This window comes from Mercenaria mercenaria, chromosome 19 (genome assembly GCF_021730395.1).
Source record: "Mercenaria mercenaria strain notata chromosome 19, MADL_Memer_1, whole genome shotgun sequence".
Lineage (NCBI taxonomy): Eukaryota > Metazoa > Mollusca > Bivalvia > Venerida > Veneridae > Mercenaria > Mercenaria mercenaria.
Genome location: NC_069379.1, coordinates 13,736,320 through 13,762,781, shown reverse-complemented (window position 1 = coordinate 13,762,781; position 26,462 = coordinate 13,736,320). Strand labels below are relative to the sequence as shown.

At 35.9% G+C, this 26,462-nt stretch overlaps 1 protein-coding gene across 2 annotated transcripts in view; it reads right to left on the bottom strand.

The window, feature by feature from the left end:
* The window catches only part of LOC123541853 (uncharacterized), a 42,278-nt gene extending 22,400 nt beyond the window's left edge, over positions 1–19,878 (bottom strand). Inside the window, exons 1-18 of one of the 2 annotated variants that reach the window (XM_053531885.1) lie at positions 19,832–19,878; positions 17,848–18,303; positions 16,982–17,162; positions 16,399–16,533; positions 15,020–15,120; positions 13,806–13,988; positions 10,441–10,514; positions 9,575–9,678; positions 8,960–9,075; positions 8,407–8,510; positions 7,972–8,091; positions 6,673–6,814; positions 3,964–4,092; positions 2,837–2,962; positions 2,135–2,226; positions 1,607–1,685; positions 952–1,106; positions 327–467 (exon numbers count right to left, since the gene is read on the bottom strand). In XM_053531885.1, the coding sequence (XP_053387860.1) occupies positions 327–467; positions 952–1,106; positions 1,607–1,685; positions 2,135–2,226; positions 2,837–2,962; positions 3,964–4,092; positions 6,673–6,814; positions 7,972–8,091; positions 8,407–8,510; positions 8,960–9,075; positions 9,575–9,678; positions 10,441–10,514; positions 13,806–13,988; positions 15,020–15,120; positions 16,399–16,533; positions 16,982–17,162; positions 17,848–18,078 (2,213 nt within the window). In that variant the 5' untranslated portion in view covers positions 18,079–18,303; positions 19,832–19,878. Of the gene's footprint in view, positions 1–326; positions 468–951; positions 1,107–1,606; positions 1,686–2,134; positions 2,227–2,836; positions 2,963–3,963; positions 4,093–6,672; positions 6,815–7,971; positions 8,092–8,406; positions 8,511–8,959; positions 9,076–9,574; positions 9,679–10,440; positions 10,515–13,805; positions 13,989–15,019; positions 15,121–16,398; positions 16,534–16,981; positions 17,163–17,847; positions 18,310–19,831 lie in introns of those variants that run through there. The other variant, XM_053531886.1, reaches the window with a different exon arrangement.
* Between the last annotated feature and the right edge of the window lie 6,584 nt (positions 19,879–26,462).

The following is a 26,462-nucleotide window of genomic DNA, read 5'->3' as shown; positions in this document are numbered from 1 at the left end:
ATGTCTTACTCAAACATGAAGAATCCTGCAACCAAGTCAATGTTTCGAACCCACAGCAGCAAAAGACAAGTGATTCAATGTCAGCAATTACTGTGAAAATACTGATTAATATTTGTGGGGGACTAATTTAATCCCAACGAACAAGTAAAATTCCTATTCATTTTATGTTCAAAAGTTGAAATCCACGAATTCATATCCCCACGAAATTGCTTTTTTGACCAAAACCACAAAATTTCATGCCCATGAAATTAAAATGATTTTACAGTACCTTAAGAACTTGTCCACGGAGGACCCTACCATGAGCTTGAAAGAAATCAATCAATTACCTGAGCAAGGACTCAATAAGCCTTGGTCTGTATACAGCACTCCAGTCAGAATGTCCAAGACATCCCTTACTTCCATCCCCACATGTCAGCACTATACCTCTATCACTTGCAAAAATGCTAAATCCATCACCACAGCAAGCCCTGAAACATAAATGACTCCAATGACTAAAATACAAATGCATATGAATTAATTTCTAAAGCAAATATTAACTAATAAAATGTGTAACTGGGCTATAAAATCAGCCAAATTCTATCACAAATTTTTCACAGTAAAATTATTTCAAATACTGTGAAAAAATGGCTCATTTTATAGCCTGGTAACATAATTGTGGAGTGCTTTCTGGACTTCTGGCCTTTATTCTTTCCACAGCAAAATGCTTACCATATGGTTTTCAATGATCTTTTGTGTGAAATTCAAGCAGCTGGTTTTCAAAAGAATAAAATTGAAGGACTTTTCAAGTCATGTATATGGCTGCTTAACACACATTTGACTATATGCCATTTTGGTCTGTAAAATTCACTTAATATGGCTGCAGCATTTCAACATAATCAGCAAAAATTAATTTCTGACTTCATACAGCTTTACCTTTATGATAAACATAATCCCTAACTTGTCTTGACATACCTTGTAATGGATTTTCCTGTCAGGGCCTCAACAGCTTTTGGTTTAGTAAGTGACACTGTATCTCCATGTCCTAACTGACCTTTTGACCCCTCTCCCCATGTGAACACTTGACTTTCTGTTGTCACAACAATCACATGATCAGCCCCAACTGCCGTCTGAAGAAAATAAATTGAAGGATTATACATACTACAGATAGCACGTTTGTTATGAATTTTATGCACAATCAGTCTGTACCAAAGTTTTGCTTGGTTTAATGCCAGAACAACACAAATACAGATCATATGGTGACTTTCCAAAAGGTAGAAAACAACCAAAGTGCCCCTCTGGGCATTATTTCAAGAACAGGCAAATAGGCCAACATGAATCATCTTTTAAATTGGTAGCAATCATTTTATTATTCAACTCCCTATTGTCCCCTTCAATTTAACCAAACAAAATGTTTAAATCCCACTGGTCCTGTTTTCTTGTACTGACCCTGTTTTTTTTACACTGGCACTGATTTTTTCATATTAACCTTAATTTTCTCATACTGGCTCAGTTGAGTCCAATATTGGCTAAATCTTTTATATATGATATGCAATATGTGTCCAATATTGCATAGTTGAATAATACACAAGTGTTTATTTTATACAAAGATAAGCAAAAGAGAACTTACCGCCCTGATTTTTACTTTAGGATTCAACTCCACAGGAGTTATCCCTGCTGTTGCACTGTCAAAGTAATACAATATTGCCCTGAAATATATAAAGAGAATATTATATTATGCACAGGTCAATACTGCATAAGGTATTAAATGAGTGCATTGCAGATATGCATGTACATGTATGTACACATTGTAAGATTGAAACTAAACATTACAAAAGCATGGTGTATGATCGCACCTACATTTCTTGGTTAAAAACCACTTCTTTACTTCACTTTTTATGGCCAAACACCTACCTCACTACATAAACTAAAAATACACTTTACCAAACCTAAAATTTCTACACTATCATTTTTAGGTAGCTGGAGATAGCAGCATGTAGATTTTTAACAGAATGCTACAAATACAAACTAAAACCCAGTAAACAACAAGAAAACAAGATACAATTGAGAAAGGGCACTTAGGAAAGGACGAAAGTTTAGGACTATTTATATTTGGACTACTTGTGACTACCCCTGCGTAGACATTCACTTAACTAACCTTGTTTTCTTCTTAGATCTTTCTTTTTTATCTTGTGCAGTTTGTTCCTCCTCATTATCGGTAGAGTTTTCATCTTCATAGTTTGCTAACAACTGAAAATACAGGAAAACATTAACAGTTGTGAAATAATACAAGACTAGTTTTTTTTTTGTGAATTTCATCAATGCGTCAATTCTCTATATATTATCCAAACAAAACTATAAATTCAATTTATTTTTTTCTTTAACATTTATAATCTATAAATTCGTGTTACCATTAAATAGCCATTTTTTCCAAAACCAAAAAATTTACTATATGGGAATATGAACACTTTGAGGCCATTAAATCCTGGGTATATGAACACTTCACATGCCACTAGCGTCACTAGGGGCTATGACATTGGGCATGAGAAGTTCTATATTCTTGTTATAGTTTGTGTGATATGAAATAGGTACCAAAGTTATCTTCAGACTATCTATCTTGGGTATATTAGCATATATCAGATTAGCATATATCAGATGCCGTATTTTTCGCTTATAAGATGCACTCACATATAAGATGCACCCCAACATTGGACATGCAATCTGTGGTTTCTTTTCTTTTAATTTCCTTGTAGTACATGCTTATAAGATGCTCCCTACTCTTTGATCCCAATAATGTGTCTTATAAGCAAAAATATACGGTATATAAATGAGAACTGGACTAGTTTTCTTGTAGATTTACCTTTGGTATATGAGTATACAGCAGGTCATGAGCAGAAGGCCTGATTTCTGGATCTTGTGATAACATCAGCATGATCAAATCTTTAAACTCTTGAGAGTAGTTTCCCTTTACAGGTGCAAACTGACCCTGAAAATATGAAGATAAAGTGATTGACATAAACTAACAACTTTAACCAAACTGAAATGCTAATACCAAATTAGTGCCTGCCTATCTTAGAGGAAATGTCGTATTTGCCCTAAAAATCAATAATTTTCTTTAAACAAAAATACCTCCATTATGAATTGTGAAACAATATTAAAATACTGCTTAGCTAATTAAAACAAAATCCCCTATGAAATTTGACATTGTAAGCCCAAACCTTTTCCAGATATTGGATCAAAACTGTTTTCAGTTTTAAGGTCAGTGTGACCTTGAGCACTGACCTCTTGATCCCGAAAACATAAGGACATATCTGTTGACAACAGGCAATAATTCTACGATGTTAAAAGGCAGCAGGCACAAGCAATTTTCTATTATGAAGCTAAAACTTGTATTAGTCTCAAGTTCGATGTGACCTTGACCTTTGACCTACTTACACATACAATACTAGGGCTCATCTACTTATCACATGAAATCATCCTATAATGTTTGTGTTTTTTCCTTGTTTTTTTTTTAGTTGGGTTTAACGTCGCACCGACTCATTTTAGGTCGTATGGCGACTTTCCAGCTTTGATGGTGGAGGAAGACCCCAGGTGCCCCTCTGTGCATTATTCCATCACAGGCGAGCACCAGGGTAGAACCACCAGGGTAGAACCACCGACCTTCCTTAAGCCAGCTGGATGGCTTCCTCACATGAAGAATTCAACGCCCCGAGTGAGGCTCGAACCTACATCGATGAGGGGCAAGTGATTTGAAGTCAGCGACCTTAACCACTCGGCCACAGGTGTCATCTACTGACCATTGACAATAATCCTGTGTTTGACTAATGTAGGTCCAATCATTCTCTTGTCATTTATCAAATCAAATGGTCTACGGACAAATGGACCGACAATGAGCAAAACAATAAACCCCTTCTTCTTCGAAGATGTTGTATTTCAACAAAGTAACAAGCTGAAAAATACTTCAAACCTCTAGTAACTGTTAATTACCTTCATGATTTTGTTGACAAGAGCAGGTAAGTTGGTCCCTTCGAATGTTTTCTGTAGACATGCCATCTCATACAGAATACAACCCAGAGCCCAGATATCTGATTTGTCATTGTATGGTTTACCTTCACACTGAAAATTTAATAAAGATTTTATAAAGTTAATATTTATAGAATATGGAAAAAAAGAGCTGTCACTATTTGTGACAAATGCCCCCAAAGCATGCCACAGAATGGTACAGCTGTATGTGTAAAAAATCACACATCATTTCATGACCTTGACCTAAGAAACCCGAGTCATACCCGTGACAGACAGTCTTAATATGGTTAACATTTGTGTCAAATTATTTTCAAATCCCTGATAAATGGCAGAGTTAAGAACCAGGAAAGAAAAACCTTTGACTTCTCACGGTGACCTTGACCTTGCAGCTAGGGGTCTGGGTCTTGTGCATGACACCTCATCTCATTATAGGGAACATTTATGCTAAGTAATTTCAAAATCCCTTCAACGATGGCAGAGCAACAGACCCCTGTAAACCTTTAACCTCCTCTAAGTGTGACCTTGACCTTAGAACTATGGATCTAGATTTTGTGCATGACATGTCCTCTCATTGTGAAGAACATATATGCCAAGTAATTTCAAAATCCCTTAAAGAATGGCAGAGTTATGGACCGGACACAAAACAGACCCTGTTAACCTTTGACTTCTAAGTGTGACCTTGACCTTGGAGGTAGGGTCTGGATCTTGCACATGACATGGCATTTCATTATGGTTAACATTTATGCAAAGTTATTTGAAAATCCCTTTATGGATGGCAGAGTTATGGACCGGACATGAAACAGACCATGATAACCTTTGACCTCTAAGTGTGACCTTGACCTTTGAGCTATTGGTCTGGGTCTTGCGCACGACATGTCATCTCATTATGGTGAACATTTATGCCAAGTTATTTCAAAATCCCTTGATGGATGAAAGAGCTACAGCCCGGACAAGAATTAACCGTACAAAACAGACACACTGACAGTCCGATTTTAATATGCCCACCTTTGGGGGCATAAAATTTCCACCATTCTTTACGACTTAATTCATAAACACTTTCATCCAAGCTCTCAATCTGAATGATTTCATCTTTAGCAGTTAAAAATAAATTTGACATATTTCTTATTACATGCTAACTGAAGAGATTCCAAGACAATAGTCAAAGCTACTACCCAAAGTCAAAAGGCAACAGTTTTGATTATTGACTGACAAATTTTGGTGTTGAACACCAGTCAATAGCGCCATCAATTTATATAACAAGAGTGCCAGAATGTCACAATATACGCCCGTCACAGCAAATTTCTTTACTCTAGCACCTGTATTTGCAAATGGAATTTTAATTTTGTGGTTGTTTAGTAATCATTGTAAGTCATTTGTTTTTCTAAGTCCACAAAAAAACTTCTTACCAGGTAGAGATACCTTAAAATACACCTAAAATTTGAAAGTAACATCTATGTTGTACCACAGAAAAGTGGTCTTGTTTTTTCCCTACGGTCAATTATAAAAAAGTTACAATATAAGTTATTTATAGTAACAACTAAGGTAAGATAATCTTGAAAAAAAAAAAAAAAAAATCAAAAAAAAAATTGTAAGTCCACACAAAAATCTTTACCAGGTAGAGATTGGTCAAAATACACCTCGTAATTGGATGTAACATGCATGTTGTACTACAGAAAAGTGGTCTCGATTTTTTCCTACGACTAGTAATGAAAAAGTTACAATATAAGCTATTTATAGTAACAACAAAGGGTAGTAATTCTAAAGAAGGGAACTGCGCAAGACACTTCGTCTCATGATGGTGTATAATTGTGCCAAGTTACATCAAAATCCCTCCATGCATGAAGAAGAAATGCTTCGGACAAAGTCATTCTTGTATCTGACCTTTGGCCTCTAAGTGTGACCTTGACCTTTGACCTAGGGACCTGGTTCTTGCGCATGACACTCCGCCTCGTGAAGGTGAACATTTGTGCAAAGTTATATCAAAATCCCTCTATGCATGAAGAAGAAATGCTCCGGACAAGGTTTTCATTCTTGTATCCTTTGACCTCTAAGTGTGACCTTGACCTTAGACCTAGGGACCTGGTTCTTGCGCATGACACTCCGCCTTGTGGTGGTGAACATTTGTGCCAAGTTATATCAAAGTCCCTCCATGCATGAAGAAGATATGCTCCGGACAAAGTTTTCTTTCTTGTATCCTTTGACCTCTAAGTGTGACCTTGACCTTAGACCTAGGGACCTGGTTCTTGCGCATGACACTCCGTCTCATGATGATGTACAATTCTGCCAACTTTCATCAAAATCCCTCCATGCATGAAGAAGATATGCTCCGACAAAGTCATTCTTGAATTTGACCTTTGACCTCTAAGTGTGACCTTGACCTTAGACCTAGGGACCTGGTTTTTGCGCACGACACTCTGTCTCATGATGGTGAACAACTGCGCCAAGTTTCATAAAAATCCCTTCATGCATGTAGAAGATATGCTCCGGACAAAGTATGTGGACGTTGCCCGCCCGCCAGGGGCGTTCCCATAATACGTCCCGTTTTTCAAATGGGCGTATAACAAGTCATATAAAAATCACTACAATAACAGAAACCATAGTTGTCCAATGAGTGGGACTGATATATATGAAACAGAAAAGAATTTACAAAAGTAAACTTCAGATCAAACATACCATTTCCGGGCTAATGTAGTATGGTGTTCCCAGGACTGTGTTAGCACCTTTATTGGCAGTGGACATCATCTTAGAAATTCCAAAATCTCCCACTTTCACCACACCTTCTTTGGTAAGAAATATATTGGCAGTTTTCAGATCTCTGCAAATAAGAATAAGAACAATGTGCTACATTCAAGGAAGAAATTGTGACCCAAGCTACTGCAAAAATAACAATGGCTGTCCGTAAGACAGCTAATTCTTGACTATTTGAATACTGTCCCAGAAGCTGAAAACATAACCCAAAATGTTAAAATATCTAAAGAGTTTTAAGTTCAAACGGGGGCATAATTTGACCAAAATGCATGTCACAATTATGGGACTTGATGCTACAAACTAGTTTTATAACCCCAAAGGCACATGTGAAGTTTCAACTTAATATCTGCATTACTTTTGGAGATAGTAACTTACATATAAAACTTTAACCAGGATTTTCTAAGTCCAAAAGGGGGCATAATCTGCTCAAAATACATGTCAGAGTTATGGAACTTGACCCAGTGAGGTTGGTAACTGACCTAGGTTTTCAAGAAGAAGATTTTTTTAGAAAATGTTAACGGACGCACGACGCACGACGGACATCGAGCGGTCACAAAAGCTCACCATGAGCCTTTGGCTCAGGTGAGCTACTAAAGTCAGATACAAACCAAGCAACAATTTATTCACATGTATACTTTGTGTTGATAATATACAAAGTTCCAATTGAAAACGGTGAAAACCTTACAAGTTTGGTATACAATGTGTTATCACCCACCTTTGCAGGACTTTGTACCTCTGATGTTAATGTACATGTATATGCCTGACTTGCAAACACATGGGGCCATTACTCACCTGTGCAGGATTTTGTGACTTGCACAAAACTTGCGAGTCATTACTAGCCTGTTTAAGATTATGAGTTTATATATATGCCTCATTTGCAATAACACATTGCCATTACTCACCTGTGTAAGATTTTGTGTTCATATCATATGCAATATGATAGTGTCATTACTCTTTTGTGCAGAACTTTGTGTCCATTTATATGTTTGACTTGCAAGAACACAGTCACAGTGTAATTTTGTGTTCATGTACATGTTAAGCCTGACTTGCAAAAACACGGTGCCATTACTCACCTGTGCAGGATTTTGTGTTCCATGTACATAAAATTTACCTGTGCAGGATTTTGTGTTTCATGTACATAAAATTTACCTGTGCAGGATTTTGTGTTTCATGTACATAAAATTTACCTGTGCAGGATTTTGTGTTCATGTACATAAAATTTACCTGTGCAAGATTTTGTGTTCATGTATATGTCTAATTGCTGCCACCATCTGCTGGAACATAAGTATGAGATCTCTCTCCTCCAGAGGGTTCTGTAGACTTGAGAGGTACTTAGCTAGTGTTCTGAAATATAGGAATACATGTATGTGTTCATTGTAGGAATTTACTTGACAGCCTAGTAAAATATCAAATGAAATAATAATGATATTCTGTAGCTATCTGTTTTCAAAATTCAGATATCATCCCTATTAACAGGGGCCAATATTCGATCACTTCCCAGTTGGAAGACATGCCTGTGGCAGAGAAACTTCCTAATTTAGGATTCTAGTGCCGCCAGTAGGATAATAGAATTAATGTATTTTTTTACAGTTGTTTATTTATTGGTACAGCTTAATAACTAGTACTGCCTATGGTCAGGTAATTACGGTACTGTCTTACCCTCCATCAGCATATTCCATTTCTATCATAATTACTCCATCCTCTTCAAATGAGTCAAAATAACTGATAATGTTAGGATGTTCTAACATGGCAAGAATGTTCACCTGAAATGAAACATGAAATACTGTTTGGACATTCTAACAAGGCAAACTGTTCACCAGAAGTGAATAACTTATACTGATGAGGTTCTTGTATGGCAAGAATATTCACCTATTAAAATGAAACACATTTTTATTGTAATTCTAATACTGTTGGAATGTTCATCTGAAAGGAAACAGTCAAGTGATATTGTTAGGATGTTCTAACATGGCTAGAATGTTCAACTAGGAGGAACAAGAGATACGGTTGTAATGTTCTAATATACCAAGAATTACTTCGGATATAAGAATAAATAATGAAAGTTAAGATTTCACTTCCGGCCTTTTGAATGAATTAGGAGTCAAAAACATTATACTTTAATACTTGCAATATTGAAGAGTTCTATTGTGTGGCAATACTTACTTACATGGATGAAATGAGCAAACTGACAAAAAGAAATTTTAGAAATATTTACCTCATTTAGTGCCATCTGTCGTTCAGCTGCTTTAAGATCATGCATGTTGATCTCTTTCAAAATGACCAAAGAATCATCATCCTTTTTCTTATACAGTACAGCAGCACCATATGCACCTGGAAAAGGTCAAGGCCATTTGTTTCTTAAACAGGAAAGGTCATGGTTACTGATACTAAAGTAAGAAAGATGTAATGTAATGTACATTGAAAGGCAAAGGCCACTGGTTCTTTAAAAAAACATGAACACGATAATCCTGTAGAATCCTTTAATTTCATGGGCAGGAAATTTCATATTTAGGACCCAAACTGCTTTTCCCTGATGGTGTAAATTTGTGGATTTAAAACTTATGAACATTAAATGAATGGTAAAACTACTTGTTCATTGTAGATTTTCCATGCCATTTTTGAACAGAAGACAGTAAGACAGTATTTCTGAAATAATATGGCCTCCATCTATGCCTCATATGGAGAAGTTGTAACTTACTTGTGGAGAACAAGTCAGTGAAGGTGCAGAATCCACGAACAGTGGTTACGTAAATAAACTACAGTTACATATCTGAAATAGGGTTTAAAGTTGGTGTTAAGCCAAATCAAACAAACTGTCTATTTACAATACCTTTTCCTACAGTTTGTATTTTCTCAAAGCCAGCCAGAGTCTGTTGCTGTTGACCACTCCACCCTCGTAACTTCTCCAGCTTGAAGTACTGCTCACCAACAGAGCTGAAATCCAATTATTTATTTCAAAAGTATGCTTAGACATAAGTAAAGTGGTTCAGGAATGGGTACAGTTTACATTTAGACTGATTAAAAGTGACCACTGGCAGCCAATGGGGGAGTTTTGTTTTATCACAATGACACAATTACAGGTCATACGGCAATATTCAAGATTCTGATGGTGTAAGAAGACCCCAGATGAGCCTCAAAGCATTATTTCATCAAGGACAGGTACCTGCAAAGAACCAAGACATTCCGTAAGCCAGATGGATGACTTTGTCACACGAAAAATTTTACGCCCCCAACTGAGGCTTGAACCCACATTTGGTCAGTGACAGGTGTTCTGAGACCATTGACCTTTACCACTCAGCCATGGAGGTCCACACTTGTAACTGAAAGATTCCTCTAGAAGAATATTCATTTTTAGTAATTTTTGTGAGAGGATAGTTCATAGTACAGGAGATGCTCTAATTCAAGAAGACTCCTTTGCTATTTAGCGTGCCAAGTACAAGGCACCTTCACACAGAACTCTTAGCTGGAAAAGCAGAGGGCCTGATTTTTAATCTCTAGTATGTAGCAAGACAGTGTAATCATGTACCACTGCTTCTACTCTCTGAGGAATGGCAACTCAGACATTACCTTCCATTGAGCATGACCAAATCAGCTTTAAAAAAAAGCACCTTGCTAGTATCATACCTTTTTGTAATTGGCCATCTGGGATTCATCCTTTTGATAACTACAAAAATCTTTGCATCAAAATATACTCACCTTTTAGACTGCTCTTCTCCATTTGTGATAATGACTTCTGTGCCTCCAAGGTCTTTATACAACCTTACGGGAATCTGTAATTCATTTTATCAGGTTCTTCTTTTACCATGTTTACGATATATGCCAAGACAATCATAATGTATGAGAAGAATAAATACTCAAAATAGCATGTATATCCTGGCAATACGCACATGTTTATTTCATAGTAACGTCGTTCTATAGTATTTGTTTGGATTATGTCCCATAACAATGTGTGTTAACAGTCAGGTGTGTAACTGTTTGAAGTTATCGCAGTTTATAACCCATTTGAGTTACCGCCTATACTTTCATAACTTGTTTCAGTTATCATAAAATATTACAAAGCCCTCCTGTGCCAATTCTTCATTTTGAATGAGACTAATGCAATTATTTCCTGAATCCTTGAACTTTTATCTTTCCAGCTATGCAGTAAACATTTTTACTCAAGGCTGATAAGGTTTTACGCACAAGTTTTAAAGCTATAAAACTCTTAACATCCCATTATGCTTATCAGGTCATGGATCAGACTAAAAGAGAATTTGATTAACCACAGTTTGCTACTAATTACACTTTAAAGGTCACTTTGTCAGAACAGCAAAAAGACTTTTTTTGAATAACTTACCTGAGTTAACTATATTTTTATAACTAATACAGATTATAAAATGCTTGAAAAAGTAACTGAAATAGGTTACATAACTTAAAACAGTTACACTCCTGATTGGTTAAAGAAGTTATATGTATAATAAAATACAACATTTCATTTAATGCTGACATATAGTCTGTGACAGAACATTTAATGTAACCTCTACTCTTCCAAGTAGAGGGGAATCAAACTATGTGTAATAAGAGCACCGCCTTGCGGGTGCTGACGCTCATCTGATTTTTTTTGTATAATAGAAATATTGTCCTACCCATGATTTTCTAAGTCTAAAACGGGCCATCACTCTTGCAAAAAGCAGGATAGAGTTATGTTTCTTGATGTACAGTGTCCACATGGCATACATGTGATCTCCCGTGCGGGAGGGTCAAAATCCCGATATTTTCACCTTGCCTCCCGTCTCCTGACCAAAACCATAATTCTCCCGCTTTTCAAAAAAAAAAAAAATCAGATTATGACTTGGTTGATAATTACCGAGGAGTGCCACACATGTTTACACAGTAAATCAAAGTGTCACTAATTGTTGTGTATTATACATGTTTGAATGTTTACACACATGTAGCTGGAGGAAAGAGTTAATTTTCACAGGTGAATTTTGATAACATAATTGTTTGTTTTGATAAGGGATTAGACAAGCAGGGCCTTTTCCACCTGTCTCAAGAGGCCGAATATCGGTCCATTCTCAATGCTAATTAGGCTCCATTTTTTGCCAATTTGAAGCAAAAAACTCCCAGTCATAAGAAATAATTCCCAGCTGAAATGAATTTTTGATTATTCAAAGTAATAAAATCACATAAATAATTGTTGGAAAAACCAACCCATTACTATTTTTAGAACATGAATGTTACTTCCCTTATGCAGTTACGCCATTTTCTTCCAGTGTTTACCAAATTAATTTGCTAATAAAATTGGACTTATATTTCATTGAAATTTGGATGAAAACACACACTCATTTATTTGATAACATCAATATACATTATTTTGGTAAGGGTAAATACATGTTGATGCATTTTTGTTTTCTGTTTTTCATGTCAATATCATTAATGATCAGTGTTTTTATACGAAAGAGGGTGGGGTAAGGAATTGACATAATTTATGAGTTGTGTTCAGACCAATTTAGAGCTTCGCTTTTTTTCAGTCCTCAAGTAGACTGAAAATGTGAATGCAATGTTCACCACCATTTCAGACCTAAATTGAGACTTTGTTTCTACAAATTTAATCTGTTAAGGAAGTTTTAAGTAATAAGTTAGAACAAGAGGGAGCTTCTGTAAGACAGCATGCTCGACTTTTCTCAGTGATTGACTCTGAATTAAAGCTTTGCCACTAAAAAGGGCATAATACTCAATAGCTTTGAATGTAACAGGGATATTGGACATTATATAAAACTTTAACAATAAAAAAAGTTAAAAAGTGGCATAACTCTGTCAAAATTCAAATCAAGAGTTATGAGGATTGTTTCTTCTGGTGTACACTTACGCGTTATTGTGTGGCCTAAAATGTTGGATTTTGTCTTTAAGTTTTGTGTCCGCGCGCTTAATTTATGTCGATAAAAAACCTCCAGTTTTGAGACCCCAACTCCAGCTGAAAAATGACAAACCTCCAGTTTTGGGATTCTGAACTTATCACATGTATGCCACATGGTGAAAAACTGTTGCAAGTTTTAAAGCAATAGCTTTGATAGTTTATGAGAAAAGTTGACTTAAACATAATATTCAACCAAGAAAATGATCTTTCTAAGTCCAAAAGGGGCAATAATTATTGCAAAAAGCAGAATGGAGTTATGTTGCTTGCTGTACAGGGTCAGCTTATGATGGTGAACAAGAGTTGCAAGTTTTAAAGCAATAGCTTTGATAGTTTAAGAGAAAAAGTTGACCTAAACATAAAACTTAACCAAGAAATCTGATATTTTCTAAGTCCAAAAGGGGCCATAAATCTCGCAAAAAGCAGGATGGAGTTATGTTTCTTGCTGTACAGGGTCAGCTTATGATGGTGAACAAGTGTTGCAAGTTTTAAAGGAATAGCTTTGATAGTTTAGGATAAAAGCTGACCTAAACATAAAACTTAACCAAGAAAACTGATTTTCTAAGTCCAAAAGGGGCAATAATTCTTGCAAAAAGCAAGATGGAGTTATGTTTCTTGATGTACAGGGTCTGCTTATGATGGTGAACAAGTATTCCAAGTTTCAAAGCAAAAGCTTTGATAGTTTAGGAGAAAAGTTGACCTAAACATAAAACTTAACCAAGAATTCTGATATTTTCTAAGTACAAAAGGGGCCATAAATCTTGCAAAAAGCAAGATGGAGTTATGTTTCTTACTATACAGGGTCAGCTTATGATGGTGAACAAGTATTCCAAGTTTCAAAGCAATAGCTTTGATAGTTTAGGAGAAAAGCTGACCTAAACATAAAACTTAACCAGGCAACGCCGATGCAGACGCCGACAACCGCTCAAGTGATGACAATAACTCATCATTTTTTTTCAAAAAATCAGATGAGCTTAAAATGACTGCTGGCATTAAATCTCTTCTCAGTTTCTGAGAACAGGTCAATTAAGCTGTTCTGTACAGGCAAAAATCTTATCCTCTGCATTATATGAAGTTTTTACTTAATGAAATGTTTTAAATTTCACATCACCTCTTCTCTTCAATGAAGATGTAAATCAAGCCAGTTTAAGGGCTACAAAATACTTACGCCTACACAATTTTCTATCTCTTTATCAATGGACACCCCATCAGTGTGTAACAGCAAATTACATGAAAGGAAATCCAGCCTCGCATTAGGGTTTGACTTGTCCACATATTTATTGACGAGAGTCGTGAAAAAGTCCCGTACAGCCTCGTTCTCAGTTATTGTGTGACGAGTTATAAATTGTGTCTGAAACATGAAATACATAGATTTTATATCTTTATAATCATAAAACATGTCAAACTGTTTTTATAAAACATGGGTCTGTACAAAATCTGAACCAATTTCCAAATCCAAAAAAAGGCCCTAATTCAGCCAAAATACTTGACAGAGTTATACACTCTTGCCTACAAGTAGAGACTGTTATAATAAACAAGCGTTCCAAGTTGGAAGTAAATATCTTTGATGGTATACAAGATATTATTATTTTATTTTATTTCATAGAAACTTTAACCAATGCTGACGCTGAGTGAGTAGTACAGCTCTCCATATTCTTTAAATATTCAATAGCGTGTGATGTCATCATGCCATAAAATCACTTTTTGTATGTCAATTCTAGGGTCAAATATCATAATGGCATGCTGAAAATAAATATGCCAGTAGGCTAAAGGTTAAAGGCAATCAAAGTGGGTCATATTAGAGTATTATATATAACTCCGACTCTGCCCTTCTGATACAATTTCTACTCAACTGAAACCAAAACTAGAGATGCTTTTGAGAAAAGTGCAGGTCTCCCACAACTGCCTAATCATCTAAAAAGTAAGTCGGTCTTTATATACTGTTTACTTAATCCACACGTGCATGCAATTTCTTGACATCAAAAGGACGCCTATACTACTTGTAGTAGTATAGGCGCCGGTTTGGGAGCAAAGCTGCGCAAGAAATCTGAGTGTTTTTGGTAATTCAAGGGCCATTATTCCAAAGTGCCTAGGCCGATTTGGCTAGTTCTCGAACTTGGCCGATCACTTATTGGCAGACACATTTTGTTGAAGTTTCATGAAGATCGGATGAGAAATGTTCGACTTAAAGAGTGCTGACAAGCTTTGTGACAGACAGACACACACACATATACAGACTGGAGTACATCAATATGTCTCCCACACCACTGTGTTATGGCAGACATAATAATGGCTTTATCAGTTGGCAAACACTGTTTCTGATTATTATATTATACATGACATTATTTCGTAAAACAAGCATAATTTAGCTGACATACATACCTTATCCTCTTTCCCGCACAACTGTATAGACAAACCGGAACAACTCAGAATCAAAGCAATACTTGAACATTTTCTACCTCCTAAACTTCTTGACACCAGTTCTGTAATAAAACAACTAAATATAATATTGTATTCTGAACAAATTCTGTATAGCTAACTACAAGAGGAGCAGTGATCTAGTGGCTAAGGAGTCAGCTGCTCAACTAGAAGGTCGTGGGTTTGAGCCCCACTAGGGTCACAACCGTGCCTTCTCATATGACACCAGCACTGGTTTTTCCAGGAAGCCGACTTGAGAGTGGTTCAAATAATCTTGAACCTTTCATCACAATCCATCCCAAATAAATTGATATGAATTAAAAACTAAACTATCTCAAAAAGATTACCAGTATCACAAAGAACCATGTTTTAACAAGTTTGTTTGTTTTGGGTTTAACGCCGTTTTTCAACAGTATTTCAATCATGTAACTGCGGGCAGTTAACCCAACCAGTGTTCCTGGATTCCGTGCCACACAAACTTGTTCTCCAAAAGTAACTGCTAACTTCCCAACATGAATTATCAGAGGTGGAGGACGAATGATTTCAGACACAATGTCTTTTATCAATCGTCATGGAGAACATACGCCCCCGCCTGGGGATCGAACTTGCAATCCCGCAAACCATAGACTAACGCTCTGCTTACTGAGCTAAGCAGGCGAGCTTCTGTTGGTTTCTGAATCTACATCATAAATGTAACAAAAGAAAATATGTTTTTGTCCTAACTGAGAACGAATTACTTGAACATGTAGCGTTGTATTTCTGGCCTTTGAGATCATGGAATTCATTCATTATTGATACTAAATTCTGCTTTAGCTGGTATAAGCTACAAGAGGGGCATGCAGTGTGTTGCACATTTTCATTACCTCCCTTAAACAGACTCAATGACACCTAGTCTGCTACTACTTTTTGCTTAATTGCAGTCAATGCCTTGAAAAGACCTTCTAAAAGATATTTTGTCATTTGTTAGTAAAAGAGGATACACTTGCACTGGTATATAACAAGAGCTGTCAGTGGACAGCACGCTCAACTATTCTCAGTGCTTGATACAAATGTAGTATAATATAAGCAATGAGTACTAACATTACAATAAGCATATTCTAAGTCGAAAAGGGGCCATAATTCAGCCAAAATTCTCGACAGAGTTGCCTCCTCCTTTTTACAGACTGGGGTTATGCTGGTAAACAAGTATGCAAAATATGAAAGCAATATCTCAATGGACTTTGAAAATATTTGGGGTGGTATGCAAACTTTAACATTTGTGTGACGCTCATGCTCACGCCGATGCTAGTAGGATAGCTCCCCTATTCTTCAAATAGTCAAGCTAAAAATAAAATATCTCATACCTAAAATGCTTTCCAATGTTGAGTTATAGTATTTATATTGCACGAGAACAACATTCGTCTGTAATGCACGTAATATTGCCGCTGTGTTTCTCATCTTGCTAGAAATCAGCACTAGTCTACCAGAAACCTCTTTACCTGAAAGGGGAGACAAATTCTGATTTTACTTTCCATGTAAGGGAGATAAATATCGTTTTACTTTCCATTTCCTGAAAGGTAGATAAAATGTAGTGATTTTTCTTGAAAGGGAGATTATTAATGGCATGCATTAACATGGATCATGTAGATAATAATGTATTTATAAAGTTCAAGAAGTAAATTAGCAAGTAACGTCTTTATTCAACGAGGCTTACCCATTCAATTTCCCAGTCTTCCATGCTGGCCTCAAGATGGGAGAGGTCAGATTACATTGTACAAAATTTACTACACTCTCAGCACTGTCAGTGATACAGAGTGATGTCAAACAATCAATGATTACCAGTGATTTATCGCCTGATTTACAAAGGTTCAGAGCTCAGATGCTCAATATTTAAATACAGCGAACTGTTGTAAATTACATGACAAATCACAAAAATGACTTTGTTACCGGAGCCCGCTCCAGTCTCTTCAATATCTACTGCCTCATCCTGATACGATATAACCACTTCCTGTTCGTCGAACGTCTTGCTGTCATTTGACCCAAATGACACGACCGATCCCCGATTCTTGTTGTAGTCATGTGATTCGCTCCGATGATGACCATGTTCATGTGAAACACTTCTGTGAACCTGTTGAAAATATGAATCAAAGTATCATACAATGAAACTGTCACGAATCTAAGCTTAATGTGACATAATGTCACAAGGAGATATGCAAAATGCTCGAAATACCCATGTCAGATTTCCGGCAATTCAAACCAAAAACAAGAGCAATGCAATGCAGAGCAATATAAGCCCAAAGGTATGACCTTTGACCACTAAGTGTGACTTTGAACTTGAAGAAAGCCATCTGAAACATGCACCCTGCATGTCGTCTTGATGTGGTGAATACTTGTTCCAAGTTTTTTTTAAATCCTTCAAGCAGTTCAAGAATTACGGAGTGGATACAAAACAAAGTGATATGACCTTTCACCCCCAAGTGTGACCTTGAAGCGAGCCATCAAAAACAAAAGCTCTGTGCATCGTCTCAATGTGGTGAACATTTGTGTCAAGTTTTAACATTTTGATAAAAAAATATCATATTAGTGTTTTTCGGGCACTTAAACTCTAGATACTGTGCAAAGTCTTACTAACAAACTGGGATATTACACTGAGCACCAATTCAACAGAATGAAAATATTCCAGCACACATCATGACTGTCTTGGGACTAATCTCATGCCTAAAGCAGACACTCCTCTACTACATTGCTATAAAAGGCTGTAAATAGCTGACCCAAATATATTCTTTTCCTACTACATATACAGTTACTAGTACCTGAGGTTTAGATTTATTTCCATTTGAATCTGCCGGTCCAGAAGGAGGCTTGCTTTCAGTTAGGAAAGCTTTCGGTTTCGACTTCTGATCTGTAAATTTTGTGCTGGCATCTGGAATGAAGTTTGGATGATTCACAGGACTTGGTTTTCCATCTGGCTTCCCAATGACTTCTGTCTTTAAATCAGTGGTGGTAGAAGACAACAACTGGTTGCCAGAATGCTTCTCACTCATTTTGAATTGTCAGCCCATAATTCATAATTATGGTACTAGTCAGTCTATCTGATAGTCAAGGAATCTTGTGAACTCATCTTTACTTACTATTAGTATTTTAAGTATGTAACTGCAAGCTGACAGTCAACACATTCTGGTTACTAGTTAATTGTATGAGACAGACAGACAAACAAAGTTTTATTCTCCATGTTGCCTTCTCAATATCCTATTTGTTGATTTGCAGTCCTGTAAAATATAAATGCATTAACAACAGTTTTTGAACATAGCTGCTAGCTCTTAAATTAAGAAATTGAAACAGCATGAAGGGTCACCGACTCACCGCTACTCACAGCAGCCATACTCATTTGGCTTATCGGGATGACTTATTTTATGATCTGATATTTTATAGTTGACATCCCTCTAAGCCTAGCTTAATTACCACGTATCTGCATTTTGCTGTTAGGAAAACGAAGACTTTAAAAAAATCCAAAAAGTCATAATATACTGGTCAGACTTACTTGTTTTAATAAATCAAACATTTACTTAGTATTTATGAAGAAACTTCATATGGGTTTCATAATTTTAAATAAGAGACTTAAATCTTTGAAAATATGATGTAACACCTGGTGCGAGGAGATATCTACTGACACTGGTTTCAGTAACAGCAGACATCAGATATGACACTATGACTAAACTACAGAAATTATACACAAAATATACATTCATAAAATGTCAGCGAGGCAAGTTTAAGCTTTAATGCCAACATAAATTCATTATCAGAGATGTAATCATTACAAATACTATATACATGTACCAGAAAATGTTAACAATAGATTTTAATTGGGGATTTCCTAACAGAAATATGCAGATTAAGTTTGGATGTGACGGAGACAGTGACAGTCAAAAGTTACCACAGTGTGCTTGCTGTCCCGAAACTTCCTATTTTTTTTACTACTACTCACATTCACCACAACTGAGAGCATAACTTCTGCATAAGAACAAAAATTTTAACGGAGAAACTTAAATTTTCTCAGTACAAAACAGGCAAAAATTTTGACAAAATGCACAACAGAGTTATTGGTAAGAGTTATGGGTTTTGGCCTACAAACAAAATAATTTCCCTAAGTCATGGCTTCCGTGGCTTCCAAAACTCTAAATGCCGCTTTTTCATATTTTTTTTTCATAGATGCGGCTCCAGCTAATAAACCGTGTGCGCTGAAGTTTCTTATGCTACATATTCCCCTAAAGATGATATACAAAAATTAAGTGTGCAAGTGTCAGCCTCTACAACAACTACAGTACAGTAGACAGCAGGGCTCGACACTAACACTGGTCCGCTGGTCCGAGGCCAGTGAAAAGCAACAAGGACCAGTGAAATATTGGGAGGACCAGTAACTGTTTCATTTAAAAATGTAGGGGAAACTGCTCTTCGGACCAGTGGCCCAAAATGGTTAGTGTCTGGCCCTGGACAGGTGTTACTATATTAATATATGTGTTTATTATTTCATATAACAACACTGACAAGGTAGTTTTTCTTTGAATTATTATGAATTTCATACATTTGGCCCTGATTTTCAGTTATCTAAGGTTAAATTTTGTCCAAAATCCCATTTTTCGGCTATATCAATTTCGGATGTTAAAGGAAATAGTCAATCTACCACATAAAATGTGGTTCTAACAATAGAAAACTGTGAATAAAGACAAAAGCATGACTGCAAATATAAAGTTTAATAATGAAATAATATTGTTTTAATATAAATACAATAAAAATTACCGTTTATAAAATATCGCTCAGGTTTTTACACAATTATGCCTCTGAACAACAAACTATGCTACATGCGTTCATAAAAAATAGTGCAAAACTGAACCTGTATAAAAGGAACAAACATCATAACAACGAAATTTTAGACATCGTTTTCGGGTAACATTTAAAATTTTACATTAAAACATATTTTTATTATGATCCTAGTTGGTGACAAAATTTCATTTTATTTCTTAGCGCGCATTAATAAAATATCCAATGTAAACAACGACTAAAATAAAACCGAATACAAAAAATTGACATCATGGTATACTATCCTGAAACCGGAGTTTTACTCGTTTTTTAACATAGTTACAATGAAATCGGCAAACCGAAAATGTCACATGATCAAGTGCCAAGTGTATGCAATACATCCGCTCTGCACTGCCCTGGATTTTTATGGGGGTTTTTTTCGGGCTGGTATCAGTTCACACATTTGTGGAATTTTCAAATTCACTGTCCCTTGCCTGGCCCACATGATAACCGTAGGAAAATCAGCCAGTATGAATATGGAATAATGTAGGCCTAGTTTATTTTCCCAGAAGGGGCTGGGTTACCACAGAGTTCGCGCCAGCATATTGGTATTTTGAGGTACGATATAGATTTCGTACCTCAAACTACCAAGAAACGAATATATATATTTGTTAAGTGAAAGAAGAAACTTTGGTATTTTTCAAACGAGATACATTTGTATGTCTGGACTTTTCAGCTTTTATATAAGTACGCTGAGTTACAGTGCATGACATGGTTCGAAGCGGTGCATGCGGGCGCGACACCCAAAAAATCGGACGCCCGTGATCCCAATCATTTAATTAAGTAAGACTTGATTACATGGACAAGGTATTGGCTTTTTGTTACCCGTCAGTCTTGTGGTCTGTTTTGACTGCCTGTCAATCTATGTCTGTCTGTCCGTTCTTCTGCCTATATATCCATCGTCATGTCTATCAGTGTCTTCACCTTGTCCTGCACCGAATTTCTTCGGATTCAATTAGATCGCGGTTCAATCTGTGGCGTCGCTATATTTTAGTAATTACTAAAACTGAATTGCACTGAATTATATTTACATGATTTTGTTTTCATTTCAGTACGTATGTTTATATTTTGCATTATCTTCTAAAAAGTTACCGTTCGGTTGAGAATAAAAGTATGAAAATATTCCATTTAACACATCAGATTCAATAATTTCTTTTGAAAACTAATCTAACAATTATCCAGTAACGTAATTAGGTACGTAGATATTAGGATCTAATATCCTTATGAATTTCGATGGAACAACGAAAAATATAGCATACACCAAAGGGTGCAAAAGCTTGGAAATAGCCCCACTTTTATCTCTACATTCATTATTTCCTTAACATTCGGAGGAGAAGCCCAGCTTCTTCCCAAATATTTAACCACCCTGCTGTCAAAAGTGAGCATTATATACTTCGTTTATTTTGTTTGTTTGTTTGTTTGTTTTGGGGTTAACGCCGTTTTTCAACAGTATGTCACTTATACATGTAACGGCGGGCAGTTAGCCTAACCAGTGTTCCTGGATTCTGTACCAGTACAAACCTGTTCTCCGCAAGTAACTGCCAACTTCACCCACATGAATCAGAGGTGGAGGACTAATGATTTCAGACACAATGTCAACGCTCTTACCTGCTGAGCTAAGCGGGCGGGTATACGTCGTATAAAGTAGGGACGACTTCTATATAATACAAACGTTATTTGGATATACTGCTAATTCAAGACGTTTTAGATATGAACGGTCTTTTCAATAAGAAAACTGTGACATGTTGCGAGATATGTTTGCCCTTCAGGAAACATGCTGCATGCGATGTGATAGTTTGGACATTGAAGATGTCTCAGTACCACCTTAAATATTTTGTTTTATTAGCATTCTGTAGATGTTACACAAATATAAAAGAAATATTTAATGCTATATTATAATAGTTATCCACCAGTAATAAAGTTTATACAACTTTTCAATTCAAAATAAGGACGTGAAACTATTTCAGTTAACTAGTTATCTTAACGAGGCTTTTAAAAAAAATGCATCTGGAATTCCATATCTCGAAATTTCGGTTATTACGAACATATTTTCAAGTTCCGCCCCGAAAACACTTGCGCAAAATAACATTTTAAGTCGAATTTCTTTTATCTCGAAGCCTTTGATATCGTGTTACTATATACGACGTATACCCGCCAGCTTAGCTCAGCAGGTAAGAGCGTTGGTCTACGGATCGCGGGGTCGTTAGTTCGATCCTCGGGCGGGGCGTATGTTCTCCGTGACTATTTGATAAACGACATTTTGTCTGAAATCATTAGTCCTTCACCTCTGATTCATTTGGGGAAGTTGGCAGTTACTTGCGAAGAATAGGTTTGTACTGGTACAGAATCCAGGAACACTGGTTAGGTTAACTACCCGCTGTTACATAACTGAAATACTGTTGAAAAACGGCGTTAGCCCCAAAACAAACAAACAAAATATACGACGTATATAATGCTCACTTTTGACAGCAGAGAGTAGCTAAATATTTGGGAAGTGAAGGCTTCTCTTCCGAATGCTAAGGAAACAATGAAAGTAGAGACAAAAGTGGGGCTATTTCCAAGCTTTTGCACCCATTGGTGTATGACATATTTTTCGTTTTTCGTTGTTCCATCGAAAATCATAAGGATCAACAGATCCTAATATCTACGTACTAGAAAATGCAAAATATAAACATCCGTACTGAATTGAAAAAATCATGTTAATATTTTTCAGTGCAATTCAGTTTTAACTAAAAATAGCGACGTCGCAGATTGAGCACGAGAGCCGCGATCTAATTGAATCCGGTGCAGGACAAGGAATTGTTTTCCATTCTCTATGTAACAAGAACCAAATTTTCTATTATTTATTTATCTTATTATTTGCAACAAGCTCCGGCAGAACTCTTGCCACTGAACTGTTTCTCTTGTGGACAAGACCTAAATGTTCTGTCATAAGTACTCGATCTCGTTCCTGTCGCTACGGTTTAAATGATACGAGTGTAACACTGACGAGAACCAGATAAGCTTGTCGTTGATGTATTGTATTGTTTGTGAGAAGATGGTGAATTTATTGAGTAGATGTATCGGGCTCTCTTATTCAGTTGCTTCGTCATGCGATTTTCCACAGGAGTGAAACAGAGGTACATGTTAATCTCAATATAAGGTGACTATGATACATATACTCAGTTCCAAAAGAAAGTGTGCACTTTTTAAGTTTAAATATTTCAAAAAATTCCCCGACGATTTTGTTTCATTTTTTTCATACACTAACTCTCAGGTATAACTCAAAATCTAAAATGCACACCAATTTGTTTACGAACTGATTTAAATTTTGGTACCAAACATTATAAGTTTTCATGAAAATAACCGAGAAAAAATAACAGAAAACTAAGTGCACACTTTCTTTTGGAACTGAGTGTAAGGAGGACACTAAAATGTATTGCCAGTAAACCAAGTAAGAAGCACAGACAAACTAAAACTATCTTTGAGTTAAATTTTATATTTGCTTACTATGTGTTTGAGTACTGAAAGGCAAACAAAGAAAAAAAAAGAAAATTCAACTCGACCGGAGCCATTATATACATTAAAACAGACTGCTCCGATCAATATATGTAAGAGGGCATGTCTTTTTAACAAATATGTATGTATTTTGCTAATGCTGTATATTGTTGCTTTTATATGATATCTGAAAATTGTTGGGATGTTACCAGTACAACATAATAAATATAAGCAATCGATATGCAAAAGATGACATATAATTTAGACATCTTTAAACTAAACGTCAAAAATTCACTTTCATAGTATAAACATCATACTAGCACGGCACACAAGACTTAAACAAGGCAGGATCTTTATCACCATATAGCACATTGACTAATTGACAACCGTTAAATAACCAACATTTTGAAACGAAATATAAGTCCATTTGCAAAGCTGTTTTGAGCTCATGACAGTTCCAGATCTCTCCATGCTGTCAAACACAAAGTATTACAGACATATTGTATATTGTAAATTAGGGACCATGCCAGTTATGATGGTCTCAGGGTGGGGCAGACCACTCAACAATTTGAGTGCAAATGTATAACAAAATCAACAATATTTCTGTTACTTTTCACGTTGCATCTAACACGATCTTTTGGACTGGAAATTATTTAGAAACTTTAATTTAAGGAACGTTGTGTAAGAAATGATCTATAACTTTTGATGTTAGATTTTATTTCTCATAGAATATGTAGGGATTTATGTGAATTTTACTTAAAACTGAATCAGTTGTAGACTAGAACTTTCTCTATTTAAGTAAAAGAAATCCCAGTATTTGTGTATTTGATTTAAGTTACATTCATGACTGTGGAAATTGATTGCTGTGCAATTTCTTAGAACACTGAATGCGTGAAGAATATATGAGTTATAAGTTAAGATATGTTTATTAATGTGTTTTATATGCTTTTAAATGTAATCTAAGTACATGGCTTAGAATCTAATTAATTATTGTAACGTTTATGATCAAAATACTTTGAAATAACAAAGAAAGTGGTTTAAAAGAAATCCTGACTTTCTCTTGAATGAATGAAGACCTTGATGCCGGTCATCCTGATTTAGCATTGTCACAATCATACTATATCATACTGTTACCATAATTACTTCAAGCTTTGCCATTTTATGATTGATATTAATAATAATCTGCTTTATGTGGGCGAAGGATGATGATAACCATGGAAGAAAGCTAATTGTAAAACTTGAAAATGAGAAATTGTTGCATGTACAAACTTTTTGAATTGTTGGCGCCAATCATATATACATATATTTTGGAATCCAGTGTTTGCAAGTATTTTATCTGATTATTTTACCGAGAGTTCACTTAATCAGTATTATCTCGGGTCTGTCTTTCACAAGTTTAAAGAAATTACAAGGACATTGATCAAATAATTCACCATTATTCATTATTATTATGATAATGGTGGCAACACGCTTGAATGTCAGTCCAGAGGTCTGGCGTTCGAATCCGGGAAATACGGCTTTATTAGCTTTATATACCGGACACGTTAAGAGCTAGGCTTAAGTAGCCGGACAGGTCTGTATCTAATACGATTTATCTCTATGTTCCGGGGGCTTTGTCTCCCTCTGTCCAACTGGTGAGATCACCATGTACATGTACTAGCTTAGGATGAATCTGATGCCCTGAGTTGCTGCCTTTGCGCTGTGTAAAGCACATTTGACGTGTTTATCAAGAAAGGGGCGCTATATAAATCTGGTATTGTAATATAATAATTAAGATTAGTCTGAAGAAAAAGAAGGCAGTGATATATGTTAAAATGCTGAATTTATTGGTAAATCATTTTTAGCTCATCTGATTTTTTGAAAAAAAAAAATGATGAGTTATTGTCATCACTTGAGCGGTGTCGGCGTCGGCGTCGGCGTCGGCGTTGCCTGGTTAAGTTTTATGTTTAGGTCAGCTTTTCTCCTAAACTATCAAAGCTATTGCTTTGAAACTTGGAATACTTGTTCACCATCATAAGCTGACCCTGTATAGCAAGAAACATAACTTCACCCTGCTTTTTGCAAGATTTATGGCCCCTTTTGTACTTAGAAAATATCAGTTTTCTTGGTTAAGTTTTATGTTTAGGTCAGCTTTTCTCCTAAACTATCAAAGCTATTGCTTTAAAACTTGCAACACTTGTTCACCATCATAAGCTGACCCTGTACATTAAGAAACATAACTCCATCCTGCTTTTTGCAAGAATTATTGCCCCTTTTGGACTTAGAAAATATCAGATTTCTTGGTTAAGTTTTATGTTTAGGTCAACTTTTTCTCTTAAACTATCAAAGCTATAGCTTTGAAACTTGCAACACTTGTTCACCATCATAAGTTGACCCTGTACAGCAAGCAACATAACTCCATCCTGCTTTTTGCAATAATTATTGCCCCTTTTGGACTTAGAAAATCATTTTATTATGTTTAAGTCAACTTTTCTCATAAACTATCAAAGCTATTGCAACTTGCAACAGTTTTTCACCATCATAAGCGGACTCTGTACATCAAGAAACATAACTCTATCCTGCTTTTTGCAAGAATGATGGCCCTTTCTAGACTTAGAAAATCATGGATAGGACAATATTTCTATTATACAAAAAAATCAGATGAGCGTCAGCACCCGCAAGGCGGTGCTCTTGTTGTCTGTGTATTCAAGTTTTCTCCCACCACTGCATTTCTTTTTCATATTTTGTACCTGTTCAAAGAACCTGAAAATAATTAACCAGTAATGTATATTATTGAAGAATGGGAGAAACAGTGTAAACGACAGACAAACTGAACAGTTCAACTAAGAAAAACTTTGACGATGTTATGTCAAATAATTGATATTCAAGCACCCTTTAAGTATATGTCAGATAGCCTTATTGGTTGCGAACATCGCTGGTTGCGAACAATGTAGTAGACTTGGCTCGACATCCCCTGACGTCGCATTTGTGCGAAATACTTAAAATTATTGTCGTATCATCACTACTATTTATGTTAATATTCATAAGATATGGCTTTTGGCCAAATAAAAAGAAAACACACACAAAATTGCTAAAACTCGTAATAAATAGCAGT